Genomic DNA, 12,067 nt, shown 5'->3' on the forward strand with positions numbered 1-12,067 from the left:
TTCTAGAGGAAATGTGGAAGAACACTCACCTTGAACATATTGAGCACTGTTGATTTTTCCAAAGTCTTTCAGCACTGGCAATCTCACTTTATCCTCACCATTTCCTTATCAATCAGAGGTATTTATTGAGTGCTCATTGTGCTCAGAGCACTGTACTAAGCGCTTGGGAGAATGAAATACAACAGTCAGTGGACGTGATCCCTGCCCACAAGGTGTTTACAGTCTAGATGGAATAAGGCAGAGATTATTATGCCCATTTTAGGGATGATGGAAACTGAGACTCAGAGAGGTTGCCTGACTTGGCTGATGTCATATGTCAGGCCAGAATCGAGTTTGGGTCTAGATTCCAGATCCCTTCTCTTCTAGACCTGATTTCCTCCCAAGCGACCATGTCCTGATACCAATACACCCCCACAAACACTCAGACAAGCTCAGCCCAGCAAACTACACCACCCCGTCAATCAATCAATCAGTGGTATTTATTAAGCACTCACTCTGTGTAGAGCACTGTACTAAGTGCCTGGATGAATACAACAGAGCTGGTAGACGTGTTCTCTGCCCACAGTGAGCTTACAAGTCTAGACTGTAAACTCACTGAGGGCAGGGAACGTGCTTGCTAATTCTGTTGCATTATATTCTACCACAGGCTTAATACAGTGCTCTGTGCACAGTAAATAGCAAGTTCCATTGATTGATGAATGATTGAGGGGGAGACAGGAATTAATATAAATAAAGTATGGCTGTGTGTATAATAGTAATAATCATGGTAATTGTTAAGTGCTCACCATGTGTCAAGCACTATTCTAAGCGCTAGGGTAGAAATAAGTTTGTCAGGTTGTCCCACATGGGGCTCACAGTCTTAATTCCCATTTTACAGATGAGGTAACTGAGGCACAGAGAAGTTAAGTGACTTGTCTAAAGTCACACAGCTGATCATCTGTAAAATGGGGGTGAAGACCCACGTGGGACAACCTCATCACCTTGTATCCCCCCAGTGCTTAGAACAGTGCTTTGCACATAAGTGCTTAATAAATGCCATTATTATTATTATTATTATTATTATTATTAAGTGACTTGCCCAAAGTTACACGGCTGACAAGTAGCAGAGCCGGGATTTGAACCCATGACCCCTGACTCCAAAGCCCGTGCTCTTTCCACTGAGCCATGCTGCTTCTCATTACACTGCTTGTTTTTCCAAGCACTTAGCGCAGTGCTTTACACATGATAAACGCGCAATAAATACGACTGAACGAATGAATGAATAAGCCCCCCTTTTCCTCTGGTCTTCTAGACTGTGAGCCCACTGTTGGGTAGAGACTGTCTCTATGTGTTGCCGACTTGTACTTCCCAAGCGCTTAGTACGGTGCTCTGCACACAGTAAGCGCTCAATAAATATGATTGATAAGTGGCGGAACCAGGATTAGAACCCACAACCTCTGACTCCGAAGCCCGCGCTCTTTCCACTTAGTCACGCTGCTTCTCTACATCAGTGGTTTGGGGCTGAGGGGGTGAGGGGGTGAATACTAAGTGCCCGGTCCTGTGCCCTGCCCACAGAAGGACCCCAGCCCAGTGTCTGCACCCAGAAGGTGTCCAGTCCGATCAATCAGTGACAATTTCGCTTCTACCTTCACTGAGAGCGCCAGTCTGTTTTTCTAGATCCAACGGCGATCCTTCCGGACGGGCCAGAGGGATACGGTGGTCCAAGCTCGGTTCTCCGTCAACAACCTGGCAGTGGATTCGTCCAGGGGCTATCTCTACTGGACCACGGCCCGCTCCGTGGAGAGTGCCCGGCTAAATGGAGAGGACTCCCTGGTGCTTCAGATGCAGCCCCTGTTTTCGGACAAACAGGTGAACTGTTCAGTAGAGGGTGGTTCATCTGCGGGGCTCGTGCTAGGTGTTTTTTCTTTTCTTTTCTTTAATGGCATTTGTTAAGCACTTATCATGTGCCAGACACTGAACTAAGCGCTAGGGTTATTATTATTATTAAGTGCTGTCGAGTAGTTTCCGATTCATAGCGACTCCATGGATATATTTTCTCCAGAACGTCTTGTCCTCTGACATAATCTGCAACCTTTCTAATGATTCTTCCGTAATCGTTGTTAGGGTTTCTATCCATCTAGCTGCTGGTCTGCCTATTCCACGTTTTCCCTGGACGTTTCCTAGCATTAGTGTCTTCTCCAGAGAATTGGCCCACCTGATAGGTGTCCAAAATATGCTAATCTAAGTCGAGTCATTTGGCCTTCCAAAGACCACTTTGGTTTAATTTGCTCTAAAATCCATTTGTTTGTCTTTCAGGCAGTCCATGGTATTCACAAAAGCCTTCTCCAACACCACATTTCAAAAGAATCAATGCTCTTTCTATCCTGTTTTTTCACTGTCCAGCTTTCGGATCTATACATTGTCACTGGAAATACCATAGAGCTGACAATTTGTATTTTTGTGACAGTGGTTACATCAGCACATTTCATGGCTTTTTCCAGGCTCTCCATAGCTAGTCTTCCTAACATTAATCTTTGGCGTATTTCTTGGCTACTATTTCCTTTATTATTGATTATTGATCCCAGGAGAGAAAAATTGTCAACTATTTCAATCTTCTCTCCGTCCACTGTAGATGTGTTAAAACTTCCAGGTGCCATGATTTTTGTTTTCTTGACTTTCAAATATAGGCCCATCTTTTTACTCTGTTCCTTAACTTTTAATAATAAGCCCTTCAAGTCTTCTTCACTTTTCGCTAGTACGGTTGTATCATCAGCAAAACGAAGGTTGTTTATATTCCTTCCTCCAATCTTTACTCCCTGTCGTCTTCATCCAATCCGGCTTCTCTCATTAGGTATTCGGTGTAAAGGATGACTAGATAAGGCAATAAGATACATTCTTGTCTTACTCCCTTACTAACAGGAAACCAATCTGTTTCTCCATATTCTGTTCTTATTGTAGCCTCCTGCTTGTCATACAGGTTCCGTATTAATGCGATTAAGTGGTCCGGTATGCCCATTTTCCTTAATGTGCTCCAGAGTTTCTCGTGATGCACACAGTCAGAAGCCTTACTACAGTCGCGGATACAGTCCATGTCTCATGTGCAGCTCAGAGTCTTAATCTCACTAGGCCACGCTACTTCCTAAGGGACTGGACCGATGCCATTCTGGATCGGTCCTTCCGTCCATCCGGCTCAGTTCTCTGCCTCCGGCACCAAACCCAGGACCCTTGGAGAAACCACAGGGCTGGTCACTCCCTGGGACACTGAGCTTCACGGTTAAGGATGGCCATACAGTGCCTGGCACGTAGGAAGCGCTTAACATATACCGTTGGAAAAAAAAAGAGATTGAAGTGCTCATTTTAGAGGAGCTCCAGAGAGGTTAAGTACTTGCTCAGTTATCATTATTAGCTACTTTTCCCAACAAAAGATTTAAGAAGAGGAAAGGAATTAATGGTATTAAGAGCAGCAGTGTGGCAAGAGAAGTGGCGTGGTCCAGTGGATAGAGCACGGGCCTGGGAGTTGGAAGGACCCGGGTTCTAGTCTCAGCTCTGCCACTTGTCTGCTGTGTGACTTTGGGCAAGTCACTTCACTTCTCTGTACCACAGTTACCTCACCTGCAAAATGGGGATTAAATCTGTGAGCCCTATTGGGACAGGGACTATATCCATCCTGATGATCTTGTGTATACTCTGGCCTGGCATATAGCTTAACAAATACCATAGGAAGAAAAAAAAGGGCTGGCCGGGCTGGGTTAGTGTGGACAAATCAGGGCCGGGGCGTTGCCGGGGGCTAGATTTATGGGTCATTGGATAAGGCTGGGTCCTTGGGCAGGATCAGAACTATCCATCAGGCCCAGAATTACTACCTGTCAAATGGAGGCAAGCAGCCTGCCGGTCTATTCTGGGGAAGGTGTTGAGTTACTGCGTGACCCTGAGAACACACAGTCCGTCTTTCCCTGGCCTGGCTGCTGAGCACCCCCTGGTTGGGGGGCTGGAAGGAGGTGGGGGGTCACGCTGGAGGTGGAGGGACAGGGAGAACAGAATGATAATAATAATGATGGTATTTGCTAAGCGCTTACTATGTGCCATGCACTGTAAGTGCTGGAGTGGATAAAAGTAAATCAAGTTGGACACAGTCACTGTCCCACATGGGGCTCACAGTCTCAATCCCCGTTTTACAGATGAGGTAACTGAGGCCCAGAGAAGTGAGGTGACCCGCCCAAGGTCACACAGCAGACGAGTGGCTGAACCGGGATGGGAATCCATGACCCTCTGATTCCCAAGCCCATACTGTTCCCCCTAGACCACGCTGTTTCTTTGCCATGCAGAAGGCCAATATTAGGTGGTGGATACAGAAGGCCCCCCGACAGGAGTGCTGCCATGATTGCAGTCCTTAAGCAAAGCCAGGGAAGTTCTCCAAACCAGGACCCCCATCTTGTATGCCTGAGGATGGGCGTGATGATCTCTCTAAGACCTCTTGGGCCCCTTGGGTCTCTGTTCTGCTGCTCAGTGGGGCTTAGCAGGCTGGGTATTGGGGCTGACCCAGGATGCTGTGCCCAGACATCCCATCCCGACACCTCCTGATGCCTACCTGAGCCCCACGTATCTGGTTCTCTTCTGTCCACATGCGCTTCTATCTAAGGGCAGATGAACTGCAGTGGGCAGGGCAGGGAGGCTGGGGAAGTGTCTCGGGGGGAATCTGGAGGCAGTGCGACCCTTTCCCTCCCTCAGGATCCCCACCCAGAAGCGGAAGGAAAATCCGTTGGAAGTTTGCAGCTGACACATGGGGACAGCTCATCCTAATGCAACCAGAGGGCCGGGAGGAAGTGATTGATGGCACATTTCTGACCTGCCCTGGGGGCTTCATTGGTATTCCAAGCCATTTCATTCCCGTCATGTTCCAATTAAAGATGTGCTCCTCTGTGGCTCCACGGCACTGCCTTCCTATGCAAAAGGAATGTAGTGCTTAGTTGGGAGGAGGCCTGACTCAGTGGGAAGAGCACAGGTCTGGGGGTCAGGAGACCTGGGTTCTAGTCCCGGCTCTGCCTCTGGGATGGACTATTACTTAACTTTTCTGGGCCTCTAGGCTAGTGAGGATGGTGAAGACTATAGGGTATCAAGGCATTCTACTGGGCCTCAATATCGGCTCCACGCTGTGATCACTTCAGTCATAAATGTGTCCGAAGTCCAGAAAACGATAACCACTGAATTCCTGCCCACCTTTTCATTACCCACCAAGCCCCAGCAGGAACATGACTGGTGGGAATCATGGTGTGAAACTGGAGCCATGTAAACCATCACAACCCATTCCTTCGCGCAGGGTCTAGGTCCTGAGACCCCAGGATCAAGATTCGCCCCTCATTTCCATAAGCTCCATCACCTTAATAGGATGCTCCTTAGGGATGTGAATGAAGTGGATCGTGGAAAGGAAAGTTAACTGGGAAAACAGCAGCACTAGACAATCAGTCAGTCGGTTGTGCTTATTGAGTTCCCACTGCATGCAGAGTGCTGGGGTAAGGGTTTGGGAGAAATGATCTCTGTCCTCAAGGAGTTTCCAATCTAGTAGATGAGGCAGATATTAAAATAATTTATGGATAGGAGGGAGAATAAAAAGGGAATACATACATGAGTTAGTGCTTAAGTCATGGAAACTGTAAGGTGTGTATATATATATATATACATATATATACATGTTTATATATATGCACATATATACATATATACATATATATATATATACATATATATATATATATATATATATATATATATATATATACATGCATATATGTATGTGTGCTATGGGAAATTTGATGTCTCAGCTCCAATTGCCAAATTCCAGGGCTCAGAAGCAGCATCCCTGTTTTCAGGGGCCTGAAAGAGTGTGGTGTGTGTGTGTATGTGAGGGTGACACAGGGGTCCTCTCTGGGGACTCTAGATTCTGTGGCTTTCCAGAAAAGGTTTCCTCTGGCATAAGCTCATTATGGGCAGAGAGAGTATCTGCTAATTCCGTTGTGCTCTTCCAAGTGCTTAGTACAGTGCTCTGCACATAAGCCACATGTCTGCTGTGTGACCTTGGGCAAGTCACTTAACTTCTCTGAGCCTCAGTTACCTCATCTGTAAAATGGGGATTAAGACTGTGAGCCCCACGTGGGACAACCTGATCACTATGTATCTCCCCTAGTGCTTAGAACAGTGCTTTGCAAATAGTAAGCATTTAACAAATTCCGTCATTATTAGTATAATAAGCACTGAATAAATACCATTGATTGATAAATGATATCATAATGTTGCATTGAATCACCCCCCTAATGCAACCATCATAACATGTATCTGGTCTTCCAAGGAAGGCAGATGAGTTCCCCTTATCTGCAAATAGCATTCCATATCAGTGAGAGCTTAATTGTGTGTATGTGACTGGCCAGTAGAAGTGGTGTTAGTAGTAGTAACAGTAGCAAGTAGTAGTAAAGTAACAGTAGTAGTAGTAGACATATGTAATAATATTTACTGAGTGCCCCAGGTACAGTGCACTGTACTATAATAATAATAATAATAATAATAATGGCATTTATTAAGCACTTACTATGTACAAAGCACTGTTCTAAGCGCTGGGGAGTTTACAAGGTGATCAGGTTGTCCCACGGGGGGCTCACAGTCTTAATCCCCATTTTACAGATGAGGGAACTGAGGTCCAGAGAAGTTGAGTGACTTCAAAGTCACCCAAAGTCACACAGCTGACAATTGGCGGAGCCGGGATTTGAACCCATGAACTCTGACTCCAAAGCCTGTGCTCTTTCCAGTGAGCCATGCTGCTTCTCTTAGCTACGCTGCTTCTCTTAAGTAGTAGTAGTAGTAGTAGTAGTAGTAGTAGTAGTAGTAGTACTACTACTACTACTACTACTACTACTAATTGATGTGCATATATATCTATAATTCTATTTCATTCATTCATTCATTAATTCAATCGTATTTCTTGAGCGCTTACTGTGTGCAGAGCACTGTACTAGCACTTGGGAAGTACAAGTTGGCAACATATAGAGATGGTCCCTACCCAACAGCGGGCTCACAGTCTAGAAGGGGGAGACAGACAACAAAACAAAACATATTAACAAAATAAAATGAATAGAATAGTAAATATGTACAATATTTATCGAGTGTTTACTGTGTGCAGAGCACTGTACTAAGTGCTTGGGGAAGAACAATACAGCAATAAAGAGACAATTCCTGCCCACAAGGAGCTCACAGTCTTGGTGGGAGGTGTGGAGACATCAACTCAAGTAAACACTTGACTGCTGTGTGACCTTAGGCAAGGCACTCACCTTCTCTGTTCCCTCAGTTACTTCATCAGTAAAATGGGGAATTTATTTATATTGGTGCTATTGATGCCTCAATACTTGTTTTGATGCCTGTCTCCCCCCCCATTCTAGACTGTGAACCCATTGTATGCAGGGATTGTCTCTCCTTGCTGCTGAACTGTACTTTCCAAGTGCTTAGTACAGTGTTTTGCACAGAATAAGTGCTCAATAAATACGATTGAATGAATGAATGAATGAATAATGGTATTTGTTAAGCCTTTCTTAAGTGTCAAGCGCTGTTCTAACTGCTGGAGTAGATACCAGTTAGGTTGGACACAGTTCCTGTCCCACATGGAGCTCATAGTCTAAGTAGGAGAGAGAACAGGCATTGAATCCCCACTTTCCAAATGAGGAAACTGAGGCCCAGAAAAGGTAAGTGACTTGCCCAAGGACAAAGAGCAGATAAGTGGCAGAGCCAGGATTAAAACCCAGATCCTCTGACACCCAGGCCTGTGTTCTTTCCATTAGGTCATGCTGCTTCCCTAAGTGCTTGGGAAATACAAAACAAAATGTGTCATGTTCTCTGACCACAAGGAGTTTATACTCTAATAGGGGAGACATAATAAAAGTATTTACAAATGAAGTAGTCAAAGTAAGCAGTTGAATGTACAACTGAATGATTAGTTATATGAAAGTATTGAGGATTATTAATTATTAATCGTCTTTATTGAGTGCTTACTGTATGCAAAGGATGGTTATAAATATGTGCATAAGTGCTGGTGGGATGCTAGGAAGTCATCAGGAAAGGCATATTATAGGAGGTGAGGCTTTGGGACGACATGGAATTTAGGGAGCATTGATGGCTTTTGGATGGGCAGGGAGGGAAGGAGGGTGGCCAGGGAACAGCAAGGGTGAGGAAGACACAATAAGGAAACACTGTAGTTTAGTGGAAAAAGCATGGACCCAAGAGTCAGAGGACCTGGGTTCTAGTCCCAGCTCCACCTCTTACCTGCTCTGTGACCTAGGGCATATCACTTCAATTCTCTGGGCCTCAGTTTCTTCATTTGCAACTTTAGACTGCGAACCCCATGAAGAACAGGGACAATAATCAATTTGATTAACTCGTATCTACCCCGGCACTTAGAACAATACTTGACACGTAATAAGCGCTTAAAAAACCCATTAAAAAACAAAACCAAGAAAAATCAGGTACAGCTAGCAGGTTAACTGGAGATTCTCCAGCTGAAAGAAGTCAATTCAGGCAGAAAGGGAATAGGCTTCTGACTGGTCTGTTGGCTGAAATATCCGCAACATCACAGTCTTTGATTGAAAGAGGGAGCCTGAAAAAAGGACAGCTCCGATTAGCTAAGTTTGTCTGAGCTTATTTTCCTAGGGGCAGATCAGAGCTCTTCAAATCTCCCTCTCCGCTGCCTTCAGAGGATTCTTTATCAGATATCACCAGTGTCTCCCTGCAGAGACATCCTCACCCTCCTTCCCATCTCCCAGGCCTGTAAACTTGGTTCGTTATGGGCAAGGAACATCTGCTAATTCTGTTGCATTGTACTCTCCCAGGCACTGTTTACAGTGCTTGGCATCTAGCAAGTGCTTAATAAATGCTATTGATTGATTGATGATCCTTGACTCCTCCCTCCTATCAACACCTACATTCAGTCCATCACCAAATCCTGTCAGTTCATCTTTCATATAGCTCCAGAATCCACCCCTTTTTCTCCAATACGATAGTCACCACACTCATCAAGGCACCTGTCAGATTCCAGGTCGCCTCCAGTCTCTCCCCTCTCCAATCTGTACTTCACTCTGCTGCCCAAATCACTTTCCCAAAATTTTGTTCTTCACCTCTCCCCTCTTCTCAAAGCTTTTTTTTAACAGTCTGTGTTAACTACTTACTATGTGCCAGGCACTTTTCTAAGCTCTGGGGTAGATACGAGTTTGACAAAATCCTTGTTCCACATGGGGCTCACAGCTTTCATTCCCATTTTAGAGGTGAGGTAAATGAGGCACAGAGTAGTGAAGTGACTTTCCCAAGATCACACAGCAGACAAGTGGCAGATCTGGGACTAGAATCCAGGTCCTTCTGACCCCTAGGCCTCTATTCACTAGGTCAGGCTGCTTCTTATAGTCTTCCTCCTTCCAAGACTGAGCCCCCCACTTATCCTCTGCTCCTCTTCCCCTCCCCATCACCCCCACTCTCTCCCAGTGCCCTACGCCCTTTCCCTCCCAACAGCACTTGTGTATATTTGTACATATTTATTACTCTATTTATTTTATTAATGATGTGTATATATCTATAATTCTATTTATTTTGATGGTATTGACACCTGTCTACTTGTTTTGTTTTGCTGTCTGTCTCCCCCTTCTAGACCGTGAGCCCACTGTTGGGTAGGGACCATCTCTATATGTTGCCAAATTGTACTTTCCAAGCGCTTAGTACAGTGCTCTGCACACAGTAAGTGCTCAATAAATACGATTGAATGAATGAATGAATGTATCTTCCAGTGGTTATCCATTCCTCTTCAATCAATCAATCGTATTTATTGAGTGTTTACTTTGTGCAAAGCACTAAATTGAATACTTGGGAGAGTACAATGAAACAGAGTTGGTAAACACGTCCCTTGCCTGTAGTAAGATTAGAGTCTAGGTGGGGAGACAGACGTTAATATAAAAAAAAAATACGAATAGGTACATAAGTGCTTTGGGGCTGAGGGAAGAGTGAATAAAGGATGCAGATCTAAGTTCAAGGGTGGCACAGAAGGGAGTGGAGAAGAGGAAATGAGGGCCTAGTAGGGAAGGCTTTTTGGAGGAGATGTGCCTTCAGTAAGGCTTTGAAGGTGGGTAGAGTCTTCACATCCAGTAGAAGTTCTTGGCCATCAACTTTAAGGTTCTCCCCTTCTACTTATCCCTCTCTTCTCCAAATACACTCCAGCTCACACACTTCATTCTTCTCAGGCCAATGTACTCACTGCCTCATTCTCCTCTCTCTTGCCGCCTACCTTTGCCTCACAGCCTCCTCACTGCCTGGAATTCCCTCCCTTTTCACATCTTTCCCCATATTCAAAGCCCTACTAAAATCACATCTCCTCAAAGAAACCTTTCTGAATTAATTTCTCATTTCCCCTTTCCTGATTTCCCCTCACACTGCCACTTTAGCCCTTCTGTGCTACTTAAGCACCGGGATACTCATAACCCTCCATAATTCTCAGGTACATATCTTAAACTCTATTTCTCCCTCTGGGTATACACTTGGATCTCTGACCTTTGGGCATTTGATATTCACCCAACCCTCAGCCCCACAGCACTTTTGTACATATCTATAAATTATGTACTATAAATTATTTATTTATATTGTCCATCTCCCCTTCCACACTCTAAGCTCATTATGGGCAGGAAATGTGTCTACCAACTCTGCTGTATTCTACTCTGTTGTCAGTGTATTGTAGAGAAGCAGTGTGGTCTAGAGAAAAGAGTATTGGCCTGGGAGTCAAAGGATCTGGGTTCTAAAAACCCATCTCGGTCACTTCTCTGCTGTGTGATCTGGACAAGTCACTTGACTTCTCTGGGCCTCTGCAAAATGGGGATTCACTACCTGTTCTCTCTCTTACTTAGAGTGTGATCCCCATGGAAGACCTGATTACCTCCTATCTACCCTAGCTCACATCACACACACTATCGTGTGGAAGTTTAAGTTTGGATGACCCTAGATCTTCCCTCTGGGAGATCCCCAGAGCCCCCGGCATGCTCCAGAGCCATGGCATTCCTCTCCCAGTCAGTGTGAACTCTTAGCACGGTGTGAGGATTGTGAAACTAAGTAACAGAAGCCGTGGCAGAGGGAGTCTCGGCATTGAGATTTTTTAGACTGTATATAATCAAAGGTATTTATTGAACCCTTAATAATAATAATCATGGTATTTGTGAAGCACTCACTATGGATCAAGATCTGTACCAATCGATGGGGTAGATACAAGATAATCAAGTCTCACATGGGATTCGCAGTCTAAGTAGGAGGGAGGACAGGTATTGAATCCCCATTTTGCAGAGAGAATTGAAATGACTTGCCCAAGGTCACACAGGAGACAAGTGGCAGAGCAAGGATTAGAATCCAGGTCCTCTGACTACCAGGCCTGTGGTCTTTCCACTAGGCCGTGTTGTTTACTGTATATTTAACACTGTACTAAGCGCTTGGGAGAGTACGATACAATGGAGTTGGTACACCTGTTCCCTGTCCGCAACGTGCTTCCGGTTCAATAGTGGTATTGGGCACAGAGCATTGGGTAGGGGCAATCAATCAATCAATCAATCAATCGTATTTTTTGAGTGCTTACTGTGTGCAGGGCACTGTACTAAGTGTTTGGGAAGTACAAGTTGGCAACATATAGAGACAGTCCCTACCCAACAGGGGGCTCACAGTCTAGAAGGGGGAGACATAGAACAAAACCAAACATATTAATCAAAATAAAATAAATAGAATAGATATATACAAGTAAAATAAATAAATAAATAAACAGAGTAATAAATATGTACAAACATATATACATATATACAGGTGCTGTGGGGAAGGGAAGGAGGTAAGACGGGGGGGATAGAGAGGGGGACGAGGGAGAGAGGAAGGAAGGGGCTCAGTCTGGAAAGACCTCCTGGAGGAGGTGAGCTCTCAGTAGGGCTTTGAATGGAGTAGGGCCACCCTACAAGTTCCCCTTTATCCATTGCCCGCTCACCTGTCGTTCCTTGCAGATACCAGAGCTGGGGCCTGCATTCCTCAACACCCCCCAGCTGACACA

General features: G+C 45.0%; 1 protein-coding gene across 1 annotated transcript in view; it reads left to right on the forward strand.

The window, feature by feature from the left end:
• ROS1 (ROS proto-oncogene 1, receptor tyrosine kinase) overlaps positions 1-12,067 on the forward strand; it is a 144,532-nt gene that overhangs the window by 44,380 nt on the left and 88,085 nt on the right. The window contains 1 exon segment of the mRNA XM_038762676.1: positions 1,657-1,848. Coding sequence (XP_038618604.1) covers positions 1,657-1,848 — 192 coding nt within the window.

Source organism: Tachyglossus aculeatus, chromosome 2 (assembly GCF_015852505.1).
Source record: "Tachyglossus aculeatus isolate mTacAcu1 chromosome 2, mTacAcu1.pri, whole genome shotgun sequence".
Classification (NCBI taxonomy): domain Eukaryota; kingdom Metazoa; phylum Chordata; class Mammalia; order Monotremata; family Tachyglossidae; genus Tachyglossus; species Tachyglossus aculeatus.